Source organism: Zootermopsis nevadensis, unplaced genomic scaffold (genome assembly GCF_977971745.1).
Source record: "Zootermopsis nevadensis isolate Lab colony 2312 unplaced genomic scaffold, Znev_1.0 Znev_ptg000010l, whole genome shotgun sequence".
NCBI classification, from domain to species: Eukaryota; Metazoa; Arthropoda; class Insecta; order Blattodea; family Termopsidae; genus Zootermopsis; species Zootermopsis nevadensis.
Genome location: NW_028259142.1, coordinates 16,752,665 through 16,778,255, shown reverse-complemented (window position 1 = coordinate 16,778,255; position 25,591 = coordinate 16,752,665). Strand labels below are relative to the sequence as shown.

Here is a 25,591-nt window from a genome sequence, read left to right as displayed (position 1 = left end):
ATAGAAAATGAAAACACTTAATGAAGTAATTTATTTAGCTCTTATTCTAAACGTTACTGTTGAAAAAAAAAATTGAAGTTCAAAAGAAAGTAAGTTGTCGAAAACAGTGACTGCTGAAAAGAACCAATTTTTCTCACATTAATTTGTTATCCATAAAATTGATATAATGACCTCGATGTGTATGAAATTACTTATTTTAATCTAATATCAATGGTATCTTCCCTAATTGAAAGAAAATACAATACCTGCATGAGGCAAGCCATGCAAAGTGTATTGCAATATTGTTACCTTTTGTCAAATACATGTAGCAGGTATATTTCGTTAACGCGAATTTGCTCCAATGAGCTCGATGAATCGGTAAAAAGCTGTTTGTGAAATGCAAACTTTTGCATATGCGAGTTTGCTCTTATGCAATTTCATTCCTGGCGCCTTAAACTTTCAAAGGATTAATTTAATCTCTGCAGAGGTACCGGGGTTATTTTTACTATGCAATTTTCTATAGGCCGGCGTCTTACATGAATGCAACTATCGCATAACAACAGAGATGACTGTACACATCAATCACATGAAAAAATCAGTCATTCGCGGGCACCAACGAATTGCCGATTTAAGTGTATAAAATACATTTTTAAATTCCCTTTATTTTATTTACATTATTTCAGAGCTTTAAATGTAATGCCATTATATTACTCGTCACTGTTTGGGTGCTGGGAACGCATGTCATTGACTTCCCATTGATTTACATTATAAAAGAGTTTCAATTTACGCAGGTTCGTCCAGGAACGCATCCCCAGCGTAAATCGAGGGCTACCTGTACTGGGATGGTACCTTTAGATATGCAATGACCACTTGCTTCTAAATCCTTTCTTATCCATTCTTCACTGATCATCTTACTATTTGACAGTATCCTTGTTATTCTGACATTGATGGTAGATTTATTGAAAGTTGTGAAATGTTTTGTTTTCAGAACAAAATGTTCTCTTACAATACATACACTGTAAAAAAGTTGTTTGTTGAAGTTAAGCAAAATGATGTAGTGTGCTAGCGGTTTATTACCAAAATTTTCATATATTTAGCTACACTTAACATTTTTCAGAAAAGACATACTGTACTTGCCCCAAAAAATTAAAACCAGAATTATACATGCTTAAAATTAACTTCAGATCACACTTCAATTTGACAAGCATATTATAGGTAACACATACTGAGTTTTATAAATATTGTCAAACCTACATATTAACAAAAACAAACATAAAAGTAATAACAACAATACTGACATAAATCATCCATTTACCATTAATAATCACAGTTACTGAACACATGTTCAATATTCTGAGGAACAAACATGCTTTGTTATGAAAAATGCAACCGTTGTATTGGAATCTGTACTTCACATTTTATTTAATGTGATATTCTTTAAATATGTGTCAAAATAAACTAGGATAAGGATAAACACTTCCCATGTTAAAAGTCAGCTAGTATTTAAACAGTGTCTATTTAAAATATATTGTGCAGTTTTCAGGCAATTTTGGTTAATTTTATATTTGTCTTACTTTTCACTGTTACTTTATTTTGCTAACATGCAAAAAGCATTGCCAAATAATTATTCAAAACTTTGTGTTGGATCAGTCTAAATACCACCAAGCAAAGAGGCATCATGAATTAGGATACTGGTGAATATGTTTGCATGAAAAAAACATCTAATGTGAATGCTGTATGTCATTCTTCGAGTTGCGATGCCACCTCTTTGTTTGGTCAGATTAACTTAAGTACATAATACTGACTAAAGCACTTTTCACCCGACAACTTCTGCACAGAGCTGCAGTATCAAAACTACCATAATCTGTGTTACAGTATTTTAGGAAAATCAGCCTGACATCTTTTTGAACTTGCGTATTTTAAAATAAGGTACATTTTATTAATAACTAAAAGAGGATAAGAGACACTAATGCTACATTACATTACATCACATACATGTGGGAATGTATTGAAAAGCAATATTATTTCTATGATTTCCAGTTTTACGTTATTAAAAGATGCCTTTGCTTTGCAACTGTTTATATACATTTCTAGCACTAACTATAAAAATAATTTTAGATTGTGTTTATAGCAACCATTAATTAAAAATGTTTCCCTGATTTGCATTCCACCAACTGGGAATACAAATGCCAAATTGTGAACAAAAACAAAAGAAGGCAACAAGAGTATGCTACCGTGGATTGTCCCTTCTTTGTAAAATGTTAAACAGAACATTTGATGAGTCTTCATCACTCTCATCTGTGCTGTTAATGTTTCCTGGCCTAAATATGACAGATGACTCTGCAAGTAGAGGCACTCGTAAATCTGAGCTGTTATCCAATTGTTTCGGATCTCCCTCGCTGTTGAATGAGTCTTCGTCCAATTCATCCATGTTACTTCTTCTGCTGGCAATAGTTGCTTTGTGCAAAACATGGAATATAATTCCTCCCAAACAGAAAAATAAGCCCACAACATTGATTAAATTCATCTGATCACCTGTTTCAACAGCCAGTACCAGTGTACACACCTCCTGCCAAGAAAAAATTGTCACATAAAGATTCGAACACATTACAACATTACAAGAAAAGTTGGTGAAATTAAGGATACTATGGTATGGACATGTATTATGTATAGGCAATAGTAGGAGCAAATGAAGATGTCAACACCTGGGGAGATAACACAAGTATCTAGGAAGGAAATGAAATAGGTAAAATGAATAGGAATGCAAGAGTATAGAGGGATGGAGAATGCAGTCACAAGATGCCCACCCTGGCTGAAATGTCTTCAGTTGATTATAAAATCCACTGACTGCAGGACCTCCCTTGAACAGTTTATGGTTACCCAGCTGGTGAAGAAATTATCTGCTTTTATGGAACCTGATGCATGTAAGTAAAAGTCTTGAGACTACATTTAATTACAATGTTTTCACTCCCTTATGTCAATTTGTGGTCACTGTATTAAGCTTGTATTTATATGCTTCAGTAAATATTTCATGTTGGGGTGGCAGTTAAAGTAATGATGATGTCTGTCTTCTCGGTTGTAGGACTGTGTAGGCTGGTAGTCGTTTCCAACACAGAATAGAGCCATCTTCAGACTCACTGCCATGAAACCTCAAATCCTATTTATAAACTAATGATGTTCCAGCTACATACATTTTAACTAAAAAACAATGCTGACACCCACATAGTAGTGACATAAATGCAAAAAATGTATGACATTGATTTCTTTTAATATATAGCATTAATTCTGACCTGACCATGAAAGGGTTATTAAATACTCATGACATTATTTCTCGTACCTTGAAAATGCCTGCCACAGACAGGGTCAGGCTGGAAGTGTGTGTGACAACCATAAACTCTGCAACTTCCATGCAGAATGCCAACACAGCACCCATTAGAATCTTCAACAGTGTGATGATAACAACAGCCACATCTTGGTAACGGAAGAATTTACAGTTGCTAGCCAGTGCCATGCCTACAAAAAAATCATTTATATACATATGAATGATGAATACAGTGATGACATATTACCTGACATTTACCACTAAATCAGTAATCACTTTCCTGAACTAAGAATGAACTTGGAGAAGAAGAGGAAGAGGTAATGTTAAATTCTTTGGTATACCTTGGCACTTTGCAATAACTGAATGGTAGCTTGCATCATCCATTATTAAATTAACCTCTTGTAGATAATTAACATCTATTGAAAACCAGCCTGTGATGTCACTGGTCATTCCTTCCTGATGACCAAGCACTGATTTTTATCCAAAACCCACACACGCTCAAGTTTGAATCTGGTACATGTAGATCCTGTAAGACATACAGGAAGTCTCATTCCTTTGTCCAAATGAACCCTACATGCTAAAACCTACTGTACCGCACTGCATCACCTCAAGGATGACATATAGATGACACAACTTGGCTTGTTTAAAGTAAACATCCTTTACAACAGTGCTCATCTCCATATGGTGAATGCCACAATGCAACTCCTGCAGCAGTTTCATCAGAAATGTCTTCCTGAGCCACTATACAACAGACCTTGCACCTAGCAATTTCCACCTCTTCGGACAACTGGAAAAGCAGTTCAAGAGGCAACACATATGATGTGATGATGAGGTAAAAACTAAATTGTGCTAGTGGGTACAAACACAGCCTCAGTTTCTTCCTTGCATGAATCAAACAAGTGGTATATTGGTAGGATAAATATCTCAGTTGCTCTGATGATTATGTGGGGAAATTCAGGGTTTTATCTATTAAAAATTATTGTGTTTGAAACCTCTGTTGAAGCAGTAAGTGTGAATGTAATATACTAATATTAAACATCTACTCATCTATATGTATATTTGTGTGTACTTGCTGCCTCCATCATACGGGTGTCCTGATGATGGAGGCAGCAAACACCTCTGAAACATCATAAAACTACTATCAGATTACATGGTGCAACATATCGGTAGACAGTCATCTTCATCCATTAAGTTGTTTCGGAGATGAAACATAGAAACAGGCATCGCCTATGTATCCATGTTATATATTTTTGCAAAGAATGCATAAAAATAAGTATATTAGTGGAATATGTGAGATCCATTGTGTATGTGCAACAAGATTATTCAGGAGAAGAAGGGCAGAAAAACTGTCTAATACCAACCTTCAAATCCAATTGCAAGGGGGAGGATGGCCACAATCATCCATGTCTGCACATGATACACCATATCTACTGGATTTTCCAAACCCAGCTTTGATTTTTGCATCACAAGCTGTGCTAGGGTCCATCGAAGTCCACTATATATAACAGAGAATATTGTACTGTGCATTAACAGAAGGAAAAAACAAAAACAATTATAATGTGCTGTACAAAGAAATGTCTAATGGTAATGGACAGAGGTGAATCATGTGGGAGGATAGGCAAAGATAAATTTCTAAGATTCAGCTCACAAGAAGACATGAGAACCTCAAAGGATTCATACATACCTTCAACTTGAAATGCTTGAGATCATGCATGGATTCATAACACCCTAACATTAGGTGAACTGAATGGCAGATACAAATATACTGTACTACATTTTAACTTTAGTCACTGTAATTTGCCATTCTATCACCTGATGGACCTACAATGGGATTATGTAGTGAAACTGTGATCTGTTGTGTCAAACAAAGATTTTACTGATGAGCCCAAACATTTTAGGAAAGGGGCCAAATGGATGTTAGACAAGACAAAATATGTGAGGAAGGGAAGAAACTGAAAAAAAAATGAATATGGAGAAAAATGGTTGAATATACATATATACTGTGAAGTCTATAAGATAAAATAAGTAACTTCTGCTATCTATATAGCAAAATTCATCAAGAGGAGTCACAGGAAGGAAATAAGAAACTAGCAATCAGAATCAAGTTTTTAAAAATTATTGAGAAAAGCAGAAACAAGAGATTTACAAATGAATAAGAGAGGAGAATAAACATTTACAAATTGCAAGAGGATTTAAGAAGACATAAACGGCAAAATGGCAATAGAATTGAAACTGGAAGGAAAAGTATGATGAACAAGTGAGGACAGTCATTGGAAGGACAGACTTGAAACTACTGGAGGATAGAACAAACTGAAACATTTATCACATACTTGACCTCAGAAGAGGTAATTATATAAAAGGACTGCCTCCACTGCACTTCAGAGGGTTTCCATAATATGTAAGTCACTTTTTCTTTTCTTTCCACTTGAATTAATGGAATTATAGACTAACCTTGTGAAAGATGCTGTTAATACAAGTATGAATCCAAGGAAGTTGAACTCTGTTGCTTTATATGTGAAGAGAAATAAACCACCAGAAATCATGACTACAATGATACACAGGGTCCATGACTGAAACAAGTGAATAGCAACATGTTAGCACAGTGAAACTGTATGCATTCCCACTCAGTTTAGTGTATTATGAGCCCAATAATCACTTCACATTATGCTAAAATTCAGACACATTAGCAGATCACCTATATCTCAGATTGTTAAATGATTAGAACTAAATCAATCAATGTCAATTAGGTTTTGTTATCAGTAATGTAGGCTTCTTCCAAGTGTACTACATTGCCAAGTCCAAATGTTGAAGCACATAATGTATAGGACTTATGACAGAGAAACACAGTGACAGAAGGCAAAATCTAATTGCAATAAATATATAATATGGGAATGAAAGTGTCTACTGATAATGAATAATACTGTCAGCTGCATTACAATTTATAACAAGTTTGTGCGGATGTAGTCTAACACCATCATAATCTTATGGGACTGTCTGTCTCTGCACAACAAACATGTGATAATACATGAAAAACAGATACAAGTAACTATTCTCTTCTATTCTACGTGAATCTGTGGTTATTGTGACTGTCAAAAAATCAAGTCAAAACTTAAATTCTGGGAAGAAGGTGCCTAATTTTCTGTATACGCACAACAAAACATCAACAAGAAACTGCACAGACAGTTTGTAGGTGTTGTTTATGATCTACATCTGTACCAAATTTCACATGACTAGCTGCAATGATTCACTGATCACTGCTTAAAACAGACTTATAAATAGATATTTAATGCTGCGATAATATTGTTAATTTACATTTTACAAAAAATGAACTCAACAAAAGTCAAATATTCCTTCAAGATTTATTGGTGCTGGTGTTTCTATCATCTCAGATCACACAGCCATCATACTGGTAATATTGATGGAAGAGAATTAAAATGTGTTGGAAGTGGCAAGACTTTTCACGATATTTAATGCAAATTACCCATTTTTTCAGAGGCTGTTAAGATGAATAGACAGAAGTGCATGTATATATGAACAAACACACACAAAGACATGATATAGAAAGCCTTCCTTTCCTTTTCAGGTTTAAATTTAGAATAAAAAATAGGTAAGTTTGCCTAAGTTATGGTAATGCAATTCATTCATAACATTGATACCATCATGAAGTGGTCACCAGAGAGATGTTAGGGCAGTGAAGTAGAGGAGATGCATCCTACTCCTTATAACCCAAGAACATTTCACTGACTGAAATGCCAGAATAGCTACACTAGTAAAGTCACATGCCTGCTTGCAGGATAACTAGGGCTGTGTATCTTGCATGGGCAAAACATTTTCTCCTTACCACCATGTCCAGACTGACATTTTGACTACAGTCCCCTGTCCAGTGAGTGGTCAAGGTAGCTACAGTAGGAAAATAACCACTCACCTCTACCTAGTGCACGGGTTATGCATATGTGTAGTTTCACGTCCACTTCCTCCGTATGCCTTCATGGCACATGGGTAACACACACAGATGTGGTACAAAAGTCTGCTTTCCCTTATCTAGTATAACTTGTTGGTTAAATTCAATATTCCTAAATTATGGTACTGCCATTGTGTTTAGGCTTAGTGACAACTTTTTACAGATTATCATTGTGATCAAATAAGAATTCTTACTTGAAGATAACTGCCTTCTGGGATGTGCCATGTTATCTGGTAGAAGCTTACTGACATTTCAGAGGCATTCACTACCTCCACCATCAGGATGATGAGCAAGCATGAGGAACTGGTATAAGATATGGGAACCTCTCGGATAAGGTAGACCCTTGGTCAGACCAGTGGGAAAGAGTGTGAAGATTGGGTGAGAGCGAGGAATCCAATGGGAGAAGGATAACCCACACCTATTTACTACTATGCTTACCGTTTTAACAACTGTATTATTTGAAGAATTAAAATAATCACCTTTTCTTCCAGTCTGAAGAGAAGTGCAAATCCAAGTATAAATATAATGGCTGTAGATTTTGTCATTGTATACCTGTAAAATGGAGACTGTTATTGGAAAGTTACAAGGGGGGTTACAAATATGTTGTACACATGTCAGTTGGTAGCTGAAGACAACAATACTTGGCTTAAAGTACTCATGAAAATAAATTCAAATGATGGCACACATTTTGAAAATAAATGTCAAAATTTGTATTTCAACATCCTGTTGTGTGAAAGTGATTGTGTAATAGAATTATAATAAATAACAAATGTCCATAGTGCAGTAATCTACAGATAATTTGGTAAAGTAATCTACAAAAGTACATATTTAAAATAATGAAAAATAGATACTGATTACAGCTATGAACCAAGAGAGTTCAGTCCATAAAATGACTGGCTGCAGGATGGATGTCCAGGGTTAATTTCCTAGTAGGGAAAGGAAGGACAAAAGTCTTCTCTTTACACCATGTTTAGACCAGGTCTAGAGGTACACCCACTCTCCTGATGGTTAACAACTGACCCAAAGTGCCCATCCAATTTGGATCTTGGCATTGGTTAACAGATCCCCACCATAAAAAGTCAGCATGTTACAAAATCTTAGGATGAGGTGGTCAAGGCATATAGCAGGGAGATGAAAACAAAATTTTAGTTGGAAATCCTGAAGGGAGAAGCCCACTTAGAAGACCTAGTCATAGGTGGGAGGATAATATTAAAATGTAATGAAATATGATTTCGTGTGATGACTGGATTAATCTGGCTGTTGTGAACATCATAATTGACCTTCGTAAAATTCAGGTTCCTTTTTCTTAGCTGAGCGTACTTCAGCATATCAACGACTGTGATTCATGGAAATTGGTCATATTCCAGTATTTAATTAGTTATTGCTCTCGGACTGGAAGTTAAATGATTTTAAATTTGCAGGAGCATAATGTTTTTTACTTACTAAAAGATTATCTGAACAAGATCTGAAAGTGCACTTTCAGAACTGTACATTACGAGACGCTAGTGTTGGTACGTTCATTATTATTGTTATCAGTTCGTATTAATCTATGATTATTATTGGTTGTAAGAAATAAAACTTTGCGATATTGGTATTACAAATTTTATGAATAACGGTCAAGTGGTTCGAAAGTTGAAATGGGAACATACAGACAGTAGTATAATTTCATACGCCGTTTTTAAAGAACGAAATGTAAGCTTAAAAGCTTGTTAAAATCGTATTTATTTGGAGTGATGAAAATTAGGAATTTATGAGACGAATGCGGTAACCATGTCTTACGTGAGCCTCTTTAGCACGCACTCGTAGTACGTAATCTACAATAATATTTATCAGATGATTGGTATTTTGTTTATTACTAGAAAGTAAATACAAGTAACTACCTGTCACCATCCAAATTTGTATGAAAATATAGATTTATATTTAACCGCCAAGAAATGTTTTATCATAGAAGTCTGTGTTTGTGTACATCACAAAATCGTGCGATCAAAATAGGCATACATAGCTCAGAGCTATATAAACGTACCCAAATAATTCACATTTATATGTTATGTGGTTGAGTTTACGGTGTGCCTGGACGGGATACGAATGTGGATGTATGCTATTAAGACCTATTTCTGAGGTATAGGTACATGATATGCCCAACTGTATGTAAATAACTGATATTGGTAAATGTATTTAAAATTTCTACCTAACTTTAATTCTGTAAGTGAACTTCATGTGTTGTCAAATGAATTGAATTTTCACTGATGAAGTCTTTAACCTTAATTAGAGCTTGATAAAGGTACAGTTTTATGCTGTATATATTCCTTCAGAATGTCTAAGTCACATTTCAGATTTAGTAATAATGGAGGATGTTAAACCTAATTTCCCTGTTTGTGTGTGGTCACTGCTTTTCAAATGCAAAGGTTATGTAGCATAAATCAGATCTGAGGATGGACCATTTGTGCTTGATGTGAACCCTGGCATTTGCCTAGAGAAAAACTTTAATAATCTCAGTCTGGATACTGGAACCTAAAATCAAACTGTTTCCAGTACACTGTCATCTTCCTATTTTCAAAATAAATGCATTTAATGGGTATACCAGAGTTATATTTTTCTTCATGGGAAGATATTTTTCTTGAAGGATTCACATTATATGGGCATAGGTGTGATTGGAGGAGGGGTACAGCAAAACTCCTAAAAATGGGTGTACACAGCAATGAGAAAAAAATATTTTGAACATTTATGTGACACAGTCATCTATATTCATATTTAGCAATTCTTCCAACACATCATCAGAATGAGAAGTCATTTAAACATGATTTTCTCAGTGGGATTTGACCAACAACCCAAATATTAGTTCAGTTTGTAAGCATGTGTATACTGAAGCACATGGACTTACATCATTAGGTGTTATATTTATTTTCACTAATTACATCATAAATTGAAATACTGAACAGTATTACTACCATATTTCCTCTCAATATGACTAATATATGCAATTCCTGAATCATGCAGAAAACCAGATACACTCACAAAGACACGGGTATTAGTTCTAGTCCCCAGTTGGACAATCCAACATCAAGTCCGCTTGAAATTCCTGTAGGTGCCACTTTTTTCACATAGTTTCCCCAATTCAAGACAACTCTTTGCTTTGATCTGCAGCATTCCCAAATCGTACGACAGAGGGATGCAAAAACAAACTTTAGTACTAAGTGACACACCACTACAGACAGGGGAAAGTGGAATTCCTGAAATATAAGATACATATAGCAGTAGCATAATAAGTGCAGAAATTTGCCTGGTATCACTGGTTTAAGTTATTAAGAGGTATTGATATAACTTGATCTTTGAACTTCAAAACACTGTTTTTATTCTGTGCACCATGGTGTTCCATCATGCAATATTTATTAAAATGCCATCATTATATTGATGCAGCAAAGTTACTATATAGTTCATCTCATAAGGATACATTTTAATGAAATGGATATAATATTTGTGATATATTATGGAGTTCATCCCTCTAGGTGTTACAAATTTCTATCTCTAGCAAGACATACAGTCAAATGATATTATACATTTTACACTTAACAGGTGCTGGAACTTCTTGATGGTCAGTTTGAATTTAAGATGTGATAAAGAAAAATAGTAAAATACATCAATCATCCATCTGGTGCAAGAGTTGTTCAAGTATCTTCTGCAGTACAGAAACAAGAATGTTAATATGGAAATGTTTCACTCCAAAGCACACTTACCTGAAGAAATCTGCGTTGATAGAAGGTAAGTCCAATAGACAATACATAATACACTAAAATCAGTGAACTAGTCTTAATTGAAAGTTGGACACATGGACCAGTGCAGCTCAACTTCTTCTTGGCCAAATGTGTCCCCTGCTCATGCTTTAACAATACTCCTGCCATCATTAATGGGTTATCCAGGTTCTCTCATCTGGCAAAAGAAATGGCACTTGTTACTTGTTTCATAATGGGAAATCTTTAACCTATTGATAACTGCAATCAGGATTTCCTCATCTAGCTTGGACCACGCTACATATCGATACTAAGGTTATCATAGTCTAATGTAGACTGAACCATGTTGTCTGCCTGAGTTATATTTTACCATAAGGGAAGAAAGACCATTAGATTTAGGATGTTGGTCTTCTGGGTTGTAACACTGTGTGGACTATTAGATAGACAGTGTTTCTCCAAAAGGTTGGTATCTGCCTACAAGTCCATATGGAGTTACAACTTAGAAGACCATCATTATCATGGCCACCAATGTGAGAACCTCAAATTTCACATCAGATGAGTATTTTTTAGAACAAAGTGCTGAGAGGGGTGTTTTGATGTAAGAAAGAGTAAATAACAGGAGGATAAAGAAAATTACATATGAAGTAGCTTATGCAATTGTACTCTTCACCATATTAATTCAGCGTAAGATAGGAGTGAGGTGTAGGATAAATGGTGGAATTATGCTTGCAAAATTTTAGTAGGCAAGGGAAACCCTTGCTTAAACATACCACTATTTGTATTTGGGTGTTATATACCAGTTGGGACTGGGACATTCCATGAAAACATAAATAAATGTTCAAATTTTATATTATGTGTAACCTACTTTTCCCTTGTGGTACACAGTACCATATAGCATCATATTTTCTGTAAGTTACTAACTATAACAAACTGCATAACTCCATGGGGAATGCCCTTGATAAGCTGATAGTTGTTGAGGTTTTCATGAAGTTCCTCGTCTTTTATAAACCATGTTCACAAGTCATCCCATTGAGTTGAATTCAGTCCATATCCATACATCCAATTCTTAGATCCATTTTAATATTTTCTAACCCTGTATGTCTAGGTCTTCGATGTTGTCTCTCACAGTATCTCATTTTCTATATAAGATATGTGTAAAAAGAAGAATGAACAGTACTGTCAATAATGAGGGAATAACTGAAAAATATATTTTACTTCAGTATATTAGTTTATTATTGGACACAAACAGCAGTACTTTTCTTTCTAGGAAAACAAAACAAAAATACCATAATGATAGTATTTCTACATAGGTGTGAAACATGGTCTTTTACTTTGACAGTGAAAAAGAAATGCTGAAGATATCTGAACAGTAAAGTTTAACCTTTGTCAGACATTAGGAAAGATAGAGGCATGCAAAATAAATCTACATTGGATTTGACCAGTCTCAAACCCAATGAGGTTGTTATTCTAGTCCAGTGTCTTCTGTGTAGACCATGAGGTTAAACAAAAAGCTGACACCAGAATATGTTACACACACAGAACTCTTATGGGCCCTATCCATAAGTCTAAAGACTTTTACTTCATCCACCAACTTCACACAGCAGATTCCTTCCTGATTAGCTGATAATAGCTTAGCTAGCCAATAAATTCCGTGTCTTTTACTTATATATCCATACATATTAGTCTGTTACTAAGTGTGTGACCCCCCCATGGATGGTCTAAAATAGACTGAAACATAATATGTCAGGTATAGATAAACAAAATAAATAGATAAAATAAAATTGTTTGGTGGCTATAATTAAATTTTAAAAGATATTTGATTTATGAGTTTTTTTGTTAAGTGTTTTTTTCTATGTGCACAACTACCACATAAACCTCAATATACATCTTTGTTATTTATGAAAATCTGTTATACTTTAAATGTATCACAAGCCTTACAATGTTACCTGTATGCACATACACTATATTCACTCCTCAATGCTGTTTGGTATTTGATAATAGAGCAATTTCTTTCACATCTTGTTCTTAGCAGAGCCTGTTTCCTGCTGCATATTTATCTTACCACTTCCGGTCTAGATAATACATTTTACGTTTTTTATTTTATAAAAATAAGAGCACTTTCTGTTACCTTTACAAAGATAAAAATTTCCAACTTTCATGCATACCAACTGTACCACTTTCATCATCCTGAACATTATGACATATTTATTGCTTACTACTACTGTTTTGTCTTTGAAAGTTTCAGGAATCAGTCTGTAAGAGACCTATGTTGTTTTCTGCAGTTTCCCTGGTAAAATTTTAGGGTAATTTTAATCTCTTACATTACACCAGCTGAACATCATCCGCTGCACAGATATATGCCCCTAAACCTAGCAAAATTCTATCTGCCTTATTACAACCTACATCCACAATGCCCATTTTAATATTATCAACTAATCACACATGTAGCATGAAGATTTCTGTCTTCTGGGTTGTTGCACTGTGTAGTCTGGTCGATGTTAATCAACGTTTCAGAGGTCATAGAGCCTCTGTCATCGCCCTGATGATAGAGGCAGTATGACCTCTGAAACGTTGGTAAACATCTACCAGACTACACAGCGCAACAACCCAGAAGACATGAATCTTCATACTCACCGTGGTGTAAACCTCAAATCTTACATGTAGCATGTTTGGGACTGCTTAAACAGGCTGATCTGCTATGCAGCCTTATCTGTAAACATTATCACTCATCTGTCAACTTCATAAGTCCCTAAGCGAAGTAGCAAGATTGTGAGGCAAGAGGCCTATTTCTGGTAGACTGCAATAGTATGGCACACAACCACTTTATATTTAAACAGAAAAATAAAATCATCTTTCTCCCCCTAAAAAAAAAGCATTATACAAACTAAAAATATATTACTTGAGGTGATGATAAACATTATTGTACCTGCACTATGGCTCATGAAAGATTCTAGCCTTTTCACTCCATTGAGGTGCTTTCCATGATGCTATTAATTCTTGTACCGTAAAAATTTTGTGTTGTAAATAATATTTATAGAACATAGTTAATACTCTTTCTGTGAAATCTGAGGTTCTCGTGGCTGTGAAGATGATGTTCTGGGTTATGACAAGGTGTACACTCACAGGTACCTTACAAGTCAACACAACATTGCCAATACTATTTCTGCAAAAAGACTTTTAGTAATCTCAAGGTAAGGGTTCCTGAAACTGGTTACTGATGAAGATACTTAAATTCTGAAACATTTTCATATAATTTGTTAAATTTTCTGTCAGAAATGTCTTACCAATTTTATTTTGAATTTTTCCAATTCATTTATTACACTGCTCAGATATACAAAATTATCCACATTCTTCAGGTACTCTCAGTATAATTTTACAATTCTCTCTCCATGTAATCTTTATGATAGACATATTGGTCAGGAAACTATCACAAGACATGGAAGATGAAACAGAAACTATCACATAATTATCATAGTTAATACTTCACAAAAAAAAAACTTTGATTTTGTACACATTTTCTATTTTTAAATAAACGGGTAATCAATGCAGATGCCATAAGAGTAATTAATTCTCTTTCAGTGTTTTTCTCACTTCACTGTCCTGTATTAACAGTGAAGTGACTAGTTATGGGTTGGAAAAATGGGGTTGAATTACAATAGAGGCAGAGGTTTTCTCATTGCCACCTATGTCCAGACCAGGTCTGGAGTCCACCTGACTTGCCATTCAGTGTGTTTTGGGACTTCTTCCCTGGTGTTGAACAACCAGAACATCAAATCTGACCAGTCACCTGCATCTATTTTTTATAGTGCTATTGTCTACAATACATCAATCTTTGTCTTTTATCCGCATATCTATATGCCTTCAGGGCATGGTTTTTAGGCACATACTTACTTACTTTGACAACCCATTCTTCAAGTGCCTCAGCACTGCGGGTCTCAACTTTTTCGTTGGCTTTGATCTATAGACATTTGGTAGGACTCCTTGGACGAGGGATCGGCCCGTCACAAGGCCTCTACCTGTACACGGGACAGCACATAGACATCCTTTTGTTTCAGCATAACATAAACAATTAGAGACAACTAGCATTTCACATTCTGAGTGTCTGTTGTCTACAAAATGAATGTAATGATGTAAGGTCCTTCTTGAAAAGTTGATAGTTGCTCAGTTTGTCAAGAATTCCCAACTGTAATCGATCCTGAGGGTTATTAGTGTTCATGAAAGCCCATTGTTGGGCCCTAATTCAAGCCAGTTTAATCCAGTTCATTCTCATACTTTGAAAAGTTGTATTGCTATTTGCCATGGACGTGCTTGGGGGTACAGGAAGTGCAGCACCTACTCATTCTGGCACTGGATGGGGGTGAGTGGTCAGCATCATGTCCTGGTTGTGTTTTCCCCCTCGGGAAAGGACCACCCAGTACCTACTGCATAGGGGGGATGGGTAGGTCCCAGAGCCAATCCGGAAGCAGAGGCTAGAAGAAAAGTACTTTTCCCGTTGGGGATGAAACCCCAGTTGTCTGGTCCATTGTCAGACAATATACTTCAGCTCCTCTTGTACACTTTGGTTGATGTTAATGTTACCCTCCTTTGTATGCTTAGGTCTCCCAAGTTATCTCTTCTCTTGAGGTTATACAACTAAAATTATGTACACACTTCTCATTTCTGCCATGCATGCTGAGTGTTCTGCTCATCTCATCCTCGATTTAATGACTTAAAATATTTGCATATTATAAAGCTCCTAATTATGTTAATTTTTACATACTCCTACTACTTTCTCTTTCTGTGGTCAAAATATTCTACTCAACACATTGTTTTCAAACAATTTCAATATATATTCCTCCCTTGAGTAACAGCCAAAGATTTTTCAGGCATCAGTTGCATTCATGTTTGTCCAGTATGTTTTAATTTTTAAAAATCTGATAGTTTAATAAACGTTTTTGGTTGTTTTTTGTGCAAGAAAATATTATTGGTTGTTTTGAAGACACTTCCTACTCTTCTCAGCACATTTCATTTTGCATAATTTGATGCATTATCAATTAGGCAAAATGCTTGTTTATTAATGTTAGTACACTGTGACTGTGTATTTATTATAATTACATCCTACTAACAGTAAATTTAATTGTAATTCAAACACCACATACCTAAACAGTGTGAGAGAAGGGGAACTGTACTGATAGCAAAGCCAGAGTAACACTGGTTTAGCTCTTATTGCATAAGAATGAGTGTTATAATGCAGATGTCACCTGCTAAATTATCTAATTTTCAGTACAAGAACAAAACATTTCATTTGGCTACAAAAGGAAAACAAATGCCACAAACAGGTTTATATCTTATAATATTACAGAATATTAAATCCGGACTTTCAGAGAAAATTAAGAACTAAACAATAGCAGGCAGTATGTGAATGCAGATTCTATTTGCAAAGAATGCATGAATGCCCATACAGTTTACATGTTTTCAGTTGTGTAAAGTTTTTCTATATTGTACAGAAACAAGGTTCTTTTCAATGCATTTTATATAAGTAATTGTTTATTTTTGTTTTCGTAGCTGGTAACAAGGTAGAATGTGCAAATACAAAAATATATGGTGGTGAATTGTGGCTGTCGGTGAACTTACCATTCTATGCCGAAGTTAAAATGCCATTATGATATGTGTTGAATTTGCCTGCATTCACACTATTTTTATTTTAAAAATCTTGGAATGTACGAAACAGCAAAAAACATATCAAGGCGATACACAATGTGCCGTAATTCATCGAAAAAGTTTTATTGCATGTAATTTCATTATTGATGAAAGAATCCGTTATTTTTGACATCACGTCATATTCTTCCCCTAACCTCTCCGTCATCTCACCATCTCGACTGTAGAAGTAGAATTCTTCAGTTGCACTTCACTTGTCGGTTATTTATACACGTAATTATATATATTACTCAAAGTAAAAATATGTCAATTTCGCTTAATATGATACCAGCCACCACAAATAGACCGGGGACATAATCTACGTCAACTCTTGTCTACACGCCATATTTGTGACCTTACTACGTCGTTAATTTACTAGCCCACGATATTGTAGAATACAACCAAACATATAAACTGCATGTATTTTCAAAAATGCATTGTGCTCTACTTTCTAACTAAAAGCAGTGAAATAAAAAATCCATTTCCTTTGAATTATAAGCAATGCTGGCCATGTTTATCTCGAACTTAAGCATATGGAATGGTGTACATGCTTCCGATGGCATTGGTTAGGTATATTATTACAGAACAGATGTATGTTTAAGTTTGAACAAAATTCTTTAGAAAGTGTTTTTATTTTTTCTTTGTGTACAGTTCGCCTTGTTTTTACCATCTGCGCAGAATCACATAATGGCGTTTTTATTCTCAAATAGAATTTTAATTTGGGTAATGAAAAATATTTCACTAATCAATAACTATATAATTCAGTATTTGTCAAGGACAAGGAACAGGAAAACGTGATCTGAAAACTGCCCACTGCTAAGAGATAATAACAACGGAGGCAGAACATTAAACATTTTAATTTGATGTGTAAGATACACGGGAAATTTTACTTTAACACATAAATCTCCTTCCGTAAATTGATGGCAAATACAATAAGTACCTCCAGTGCATGCAAATAAATCCATTTTTGTAAAAACAAATCTATTGAGAAGTTAATGTACCAACTTACATCACATTGTTTACCATAAAATTAAACCACCTACTAGCGTACTTCCGGGTCATTTCAGAAAATATCCATTATCGTCTCTCTCCACGTGTACCATTCCTATGACCACCCTTTCCTCTTTGGCTTCCTTTGCCCTGAGGTTTCCCCCCTCCCACCTGTTCCCCACTGAAACGGGTACCACTTCCATTCCCCTTCGCTGTACTCACAGAATTCTGTTGAACTGTAGGTGTAGTTTGAGAACTTTGTACAGCAGAATGGCGGCCGACCTGACCGCCATTGTTGTTATTACCATTGTTATTGCCAATAACACAGTTATTGTTGGGAGTTCCTGATGTTTGATTAATCTGTACAGCTAAAGCAGGATTTGGTTCACTCATATTTAATTGCTCATTAAACACCATGCAGAATTCACCAATTTTTTGTATATCACCAGTTTTGCCAGAATATAAGGTAAGGCAGTTGCGCCAAATCGACGCATAACCTTTTGTTAGGCGGACTATATCACCTGGAACCAAAAGCTGTCCTGGTTCATCCCAAATAGAAACATTAATACATGCAGTTGAATCGGCAACCTTGCAAGTCCGTACCTCACGGTTTTCCTTAGTCACTGTCGGATGGCCAACCTCCAGTACAATGAACACCACGTTGATATTTTTCAAACCAGGTCTGATGTCTTTTATCATCACGTAATCCATCTTCTGTTCACAGTACCGCATAAATATAATTATGTTTCAGATTTATAATATATTTATACCTTTCCAAAGTACGTAAAATATACTTTCAACTCCTTCCATACACTTGAAAAATTACCACTGAAGGGAATCGTGGGTCCAGTCAAAGCTTCTCGTTCATGGTTAGAATTTTCATGCACGGTATTCTTCCAATTGTCGAGATCTAATCAAAATTCCGTGTGCTCCTCTTGGGGCAATCTGCTGCAAGCCAAGAAAAATAAACACACAAAATAAGTATAAGCTCTAACGGTCGCAGCCTAACCTAATATTTTGCTGTGCCCTAAACCTGTTCAAAAATTCCAATTCTTCTCACACGTGCAAATTATTTAGCGTGTAATGAAACAATGATTCAATCATTTGTAATATCCATTCAAATAAAAACAACACACGCTACATTAGATAAATTCTGAACTTTCTCGAATTTGGTAAAGCGACTGTACGTTGTAACTTTCAAGACCACGTGCAATTTTTTTAACCGCAGATACTGGCACTACGTACATTCCCAAACTTCAACGAATTTATATAACCACATTCAGAAATAAATTATGACGTTATATTCCAACAGTAATATAAAATATACTTTGAAGCAAGAACCACCTGTATTCATACCGATAAGCCTTGAAATGTCTATTGTAATCATGAATATAAGATGCTTCTGGTTGCGCAGACTACAACCGTTAACGAATCCTTTCTCTTCGGCGGACAACGACGTACTGAATCGTGATTGGACGCGATCCACGCCTCTACCCTCAACTTCGTTAAGCTACGTTGAAGTTCGGTTCTCGTCACGATTGTGACGTCAGAGATAAATGCCTACAGTTACTTGACCAAGACCACCCGCTTCACATAATTGTTCCATAAGTTGTGTATTTATGTCGGGGTTTCATAAACGAAAATACTCCAAATGCTTTCCTATGAATGCAGTCTATTGTGAGGGAAAAATCAACATCCGACGCGTAGAGGAAGAGAAACCGATGTGGTTTGAGAGATGTTCTTTAATTTTCATGTCTACGAAAATAACATCCTTCTAAATCTGCTATTCGTGAGTAAAATGCCTTTGGATGATGACATTTTTAATTTATTTGCGAACTGTTCTTTTTAATAACAAGTTAATTTGAGAATGAATTAATCACAATTAACATAAAGTACTGTAACGTCCATTAATGACATATTTACAACAAACAAACGTCAAGGCCATTGACGTATGCATTGTCTTTCCCTACTTGATACTTGCTGAATGTTCCTCCTCGCTGAACTAACCTAACCTAAGCAAACCTAACCCAATCTAACCTAAACCAACCTAACCCAACCTAATGTGACCTAACCTAATCTAACTTAACCCAACCTAACCTAACCGAAGCTAACCCAACCTAACCCAACCTAACCTAACCCAACCTAACGTAATCTAACACAACACAAATTAGGCACTGAGTATACTGTGAACTTCACATGACATTAATATATCTGTGACCTCTAAATGATGTGTGCAATGTCACATTCCTACAGTTCTTTATGTATATGCGTGAGAAATAGTACTTCGAATGACCTTGCAAAGTTTGAGGCTTCTAATTCTCAAATAGTTTGCGTGATCTTGTGGTCTTGACATGACCTTCACCTATCCGTGACCTCATTTTAACATGAGTATGGTCAACCAGGTATTTAAGATTTAGCGGAAATAAGCGTGAGAAGATATGACCTTGAGAATTTTAAAGACCTGTATCTGGCAAACTATTGGGCCGATCTTATCGTGACTTATATTTAGCCTTGAACTATACGTGACCTCATGTTAGCAAGAGTATGGTCAACCAGGTATTTACGGTTTGGCAGATATAAGCGTGAAAATATATGACCTTCAGAATTTTAAAGACCCTATCTGGGAAACTACTGTGCCGATTTTGTCGTGTCTTCCTTATGACGTTAACCTATACGTGACCTCATATTGACATGAGTATTATCAATCAGGTATTTACGGTTTGGCAGAAATAAGCGTGAAAATATGACATTGAGAAATTTAAAGACCTGTATCTGGGAAACTATTGGGCCGACATTGACGTGACTTCGGTATGACCTTGACCAATACGTGACCTCATGTTGACATGAGTATGGTCAACCAGGTATTTACGGTTTGGCAGAAATAAGCGTTAAAATATATGACCTTGAGAATTTTAAACACCCGTACCTAGGAAACTAGTGGGCCGATTTAGTCGAGACTTCCATATGACATTGACCTATACGTGACCACATTTTGACATGAGTATTGTCAACCAGGTATTTACGGTTTGGCAGTTATAAGAATGAAATTATTTGACCTTGAGAATTTGAAAGACCCCTATCTGGGAAACTAGTGGGCCGATTTTGACGTGACTTCTGTATGATCTTGACTTATACGTTACCTTATTTTGACATGAGTATGGTCAACCAGGTATTTACGGTTTGTCAGATAAAGGCGTGGAAAGATATGACCTTGAGAATTATAATGACCTGTATCTGGCAAACTATTGGGGCGATTTTGTCCTGACTTTTCCATGACCTTAGACTAACAGTGACCTCAACGTTACGTGAGAATAATCACTCTGATAACTACAGTTATGAAGTGTGAGGACAACAAATATTGTACAAAGTATAATTTTGAAATATCAGCGGCACGGGTATCACGTAACCTAACCTAATTCAACACATACTGATCTGACCTGCCCTAAACTAACCTAACTTAACCCAAACTAAACTATCGTAACCTAACCAAAGCTAACCCAACCTAACCTAACTCAATCTAACGTAACCTAACCTAACTTAACCCAACGTAACCGAACCTAACCTAACCCAACCTAACCTATCCTAATCTAACCCAACCTATCGTAACGCAACAAAACCTAAATAAACCTAACCGAAATAGCCCCATCTTTTGGAATGTTATTGCCCTGACTTAGGCAAGAATGTAAACTATAAGTGACTCAAGATAACAGGAGTATGGCCACACAAATTAATCTTACGCGAGCTTTTCATTTTAATCTGTTGCAGTTGTTCCCATGTACATTACTATGAAGCTTCTTCAAAGGACTTTAAATCATATTCAAGTTGTACATTTTATTATACTGGAGCAGAGCGCTCCTTTCTGAGCGCCTCGGGGGGGGGGGGGGGGGGGGGTTGGTCAAGCGAAGATAAGTACCACGCCAGAAGACGTAGGGGGGAATGGAGTTATATACCCACGCGTTCTTAATCTTGGCATTAGATGGAGGTGAGTGATCAGCTTCGGCGGTTTTACTTCCGATTCTTGCTGAACAGGAAGGAGGCTGAGCGGGCCCCAGAGCCTGACGAGACGCGATGTCAAAGACAGATATCTCTGCCGTCCCGGCATTCTAACCCGGGGCGCCCATGAATGTTTATAGGATATGGCGACCAAACGATGAAGATTGAAGTAAAATAGTTCAAACTCTTTCGTAGAGACTGGAATTTATGTCAGTGAGATTACACGTTTTGATATGCAGAAGTAAATTCTTTATTGTTTCACTACAATACATGCACATCAAGGCCAATGTGAAATTGCACAGAATGCATTTGGAAAATATATGTACTTCTTTCTTCTCTTGCTAGAGGTAATAGTCCGTGGGCACAATAAAGTAGGCCAGCATTTGTACCGGTCCGTAAGCATCGCCTTATGAGTGCGTTTGAGGGACTTAGAAGTAAAATCTCTGCACAGTAGCTGGAGGTGAGTATGTAGCTTCGCGCTCTGACTGGCCTTATCAATGTTTTATTATTTATTTATAGAAAGCAGGGTGAAATTATTTCTATCCTAGCCTCGAATCGAACCACAGTCCTGTCTACCCAGTCTGCTTGTTCGAGGATGTTACAAAGAAAAGGAAACATATGTTAGAAATGGGACTAAGCAATCCAGTATTTTCTTTGTGTGTTCCGACATTTTTAAAACAACGATCATGAAATCACTCGCATGCCAGACTAGTCTTCACGTGCGGTAATGAAGCCCGGCACGGAAACACTTTCGTCAAGGTTCCGTAGTGTAGTGGTTATCACGTCTGCTTTACACGCAGAAGGTCCCCGGTTCGATCCCGGGCAGAACCATGTACTTTTTATAATTTTATATTTTACATCACTTACAGAGTGGTGGCTGTAATAGCATATAACGTGAACGCAAATGTTCCAGACGACGCTATTTGGACTGAAATGGATGATTTTTACTTGTAAGATTTGAGGTTTCCACAGCAGTGAATATGTCTTCTGGGTTGTTGCGCTGTGTATTCAGGTCGATGTTTACCAACGTTTCAGAGGTCATACTGCCTTCATCTTCAGGGCGATGAAGATTTCTGTTTTCTGGGTTGTTGCGCTGTGTAGTCTGGTCGCTGTTAACCAACGTTTCAGAGGTCATACTGCCTCCGTCATCAGAGTATGAAGATTTCTGTCTTCTGGGTTGTTGCGCTGTGTAGTCTGGTCGATGTTTACCAACGGTTCAGAGGTCATACTACCTCCATCATCAGGGCGATGAGTATGAAGATTTCTGTCTTCTGGGTTGTTGCGCTGTGTAGTCTGGTCGATGTTTACCAACGTTTCTGAGGTCATACTGCCTCCGTCATCAGGGTGATGAATATGCCAATTGGGTGGGTGGGGCTAGGTTTATAGGAGCCGGACCGTGAATGTAGTAGTCTGCCCCGAGCCAATAGGAGCAAGTGTCAAATCAGGCGTGGGTGTGGTACTGGCATTGTTGTATTTATGCTTCGTACTGTACTCAGATCTGTATTAGTGTAGTATATTTTATGAGAAAATCTGCCCTCCGTCTGTTCGTCGGTGACGTGTTTCGGCGGCTTTAAGGTAGGACTCATAGCTGTTGCATATTGGGAACTAAATTACATATTTTTTTGGAATTTCTGCTAGCGAGGACTGCACATAGACTTTCAAATAATTTTTGTGATGTTTACCTAATGTTGTTCGGACCATTAAATCAAACAGAATGAGATATGTGGCATACATAGCACTAGTATGAGGAATAACAAATATAAAACTTTTGTCATAAAGCCTCAAGGGAAGAAATAAATTAGGAGACCTGCACGTAGATGGAATAAAATTGGCCAAACATGAAAACGGATCTTGGGTAAATAGAGTGTGAAGGTAGGAGTAGTCCTGGATAGGTTAAAATGGCGGGCGTTTGTGGATAATGCAGCTAGCCTCCGGGTCCCTTAAAGAGAAGCTCCTTGAATAGCACGCATCTCCATGCATAACGAAGCCAAACAGTGATGCAAATACGTATGTATAATGCCGACATTACACCGTTCGTATGCACTGTCAAGAGCCTTTTTAGGCAGTTACACTATAAAATCAGGAAAAGACTAACAAAATTCAGAATAGAACTCTTCTCGTTCAACTGATTGAGCTCACTCTCTGCAATGTGTTCAACTCTTCCTAATGAACACATATTCCATCCTGAAGACGGGAAAAATACACTTTCCGAAACGTTGTGTTCCTTTGTGGGCATGGATGAGGCCCAGAAATCCGGTTATACTGCATTGTAATTCATCATATTTAGAATCCTTTACGGCTAAAGATGACCGTTGTCTGGGATGTTGCTCCGTGTAGTCAGCTAGAAGTTTTCCAGAGTTTCAGAGATGTTCCATCTGCCTCCATCATCACTCTGATGATGATAGAAATACTTCAGAAGAGTGTCATCTTCATTCTCGCTACTGTGGAAACCTAAATTCTCACCTATGCAAGTGATAACTGATTTCTTGATCTTAATTTAGGAGTATTAACAAACTCCATGGAGCAGAGTCGTTCTTAGGCAGCTAATACGCCTAATCAATAACTTAGCCAAGAAAATCCTTGCCCTGTGTTCAGGGAAGTATTTAAACGTGAGGAGGGTGCAGTGAATGATTTAGGATATTACATGTATAACGAGGAAGTTCACGCGTATACAAAACACAGTATTGATACAGTCGTGAGAAATCTCGGACGTTACGTTGAGGAGGAGACAAGAAATGTTGACACAATAGATCTTCCCATCTGTGGGACGAACACTATTTCTTTTGCAAAAACAGTTTATGGTACAGTGATAACCTTTGTAATTTATCTGCATTCTTTATACATTTCTTGATAATCATGTATGGCATCCGCTATATTTTGAACTTGTAGTCTTCCTTCTATATATGTATTTATTTGGTGGTACAATATGGACGTCCTAGCAGTCTTATCCTTATATTTTTTAATATACGATACACCCAAAAGTATTTAAAATTAATGTTGTTTTTCTTAATTATATCTAATGATGAACTACTCTTTAGAAATGGACCTATTTTACTTAGGTAAATATCAGATATCGTCGAAATTCGTCCCCAAGTTTCGGACTTGAAACATGCGAACGGAGACATGTGCGCGAACTTCCCATTATGTGTGCTTCGTGCAAATAGCTCTTGTAGTCAGTCTCTTCCTGAAGAATTATGCAGAATTTATAGAGTTAGCTAATAGATAAGTGCTTCCATTGTCTATACAGTGATTTCCATTTTATGAATATGGAATCATCGCTCGTCCTCTGTGTGTGCGTGCGTGTACGTAGGTGTAGTTGTTCTATATAGTGTATCCTGCGTAATCTAATTGAAGAGAAGTGTACTGCAGGGCGTGGTTTTCAGTACCACACCCAAACCCTGGAGGGATTCATACTTTATAATTACAAATAAACTTACCCTTTCTCATCTCACCAGGCTGTATAATTAAGCAGTGTGCGAACTCTTGCCCAAAGACGTTAAAATTTGGATTGTGCTATGTATCTCAAGTTTATTCAAAATGTTTTCTGTTTCATTGCTTATACATCGTAGACTGAGAGAATGTGGTTAATTGGCATGTCTGTAGTAGAAAGTGGTCGTGATATGTGGGCTAATTCTACTATCCTTGTAATTTACATGGACAGGATGGGGGAACTACAAAACTTTACCGAGCGAGGAAACAAACGGGCAGCTCTCGATTGGGAAACAGAAATTCTAATCACAGCGCTTGAAGTCAATTCTGTGCCGATGTCTGTAAATTTATAAAATGCAGGATTCAGACTCGTAGAATGCGTGACAGCGTTGATCATGAAAATTTTAACAATAAAAATTATCTGCTGTTACAACGACGTTTATCTGTCATTACAACTTTTTTGGTAGAATTTTCGGACAGGTCCAAGAGAACTTTGGTGTAGTCTTCAGTTGC

At 36.5% G+C, this 25,591-nt stretch overlaps 2 protein-coding genes and 1 non-coding gene across 3 annotated transcripts; 1 reads left to right on the top strand and 2 right to left on the bottom strand.

Moving 5' to 3' along the window:
* Positions 1–1,034: 1,034 nt before the first annotated feature.
* Positions 1,035–11,164, bottom strand: LOC110835819 (solute carrier family 35 member H1). Its single transcript, XM_022076432.2, has 7 exons — positions 10,997–11,164; positions 10,278–10,492; positions 7,742–7,814; positions 5,753–5,871; positions 4,663–4,796; positions 3,317–3,492; positions 1,035–2,548 (listed from the first exon to the last, which is right to left on the bottom strand). Exons 1-7 carry the CDS (start codon positions 11,162–11,164, stop codon positions 2,210–2,212), a joined length of 1,224 nt encoding a protein of 407 aa, XP_021932124.1. The 3' UTR covers positions 1,035–2,209.
* Positions 11,165–17,507: 6,343 nt separating this feature from the next.
* Positions 17,508–18,388, bottom strand: LOC110835821 (SOSS complex subunit B homolog). The gene has a single exon (XM_022076436.2). The coding sequence runs from the start codon at positions 18,386–18,388 to the stop codon at positions 17,744–17,746; it is 645 nt and encodes a 214-aa protein (XP_021932128.1). The 3' UTR covers positions 17,508–17,743.
* Positions 18,389–22,407: 4,019 nt separating this feature from the next.
* TRNAV-UAC (transfer RNA valine (anticodon UAC)) lies at positions 22,408–22,480 on the top strand. The gene has a single exon. It is a non-coding gene; the product is annotated as a tRNA-Val (tRNA).
* The last annotated feature ends 3,111 nt before the right edge of the window (positions 22,481–25,591 follow it).

Coding starts and splice junctions, on each gene's coding strand:
- LOC110835821 (XM_022076436.2), bottom strand. CDS start 18,388: ATGCGGTACTGTGAACAGAAGATGGATTACGTGATGATAAAAGACATC.
- LOC110835819 (XM_022076432.2), bottom strand. CDS start 11,164: ATGATGGCAGGAGTATTGTTAAAGCATGAGCAGGGGACACATTTGGCC. Junction 10,493..10,996: donor ATCAACGCAGATTTCTTCAG/GTAAGTGTGCTT, acceptor CTTATATTTCAG/GAATTCCACTTTCCCCTGTC. Junction 4,797..5,752: donor TTAACAGCATCTTTCACAAG/GTTAGTCTATAA, acceptor TGTTATATATAG/TGGACTTCGATGGACCCTAG.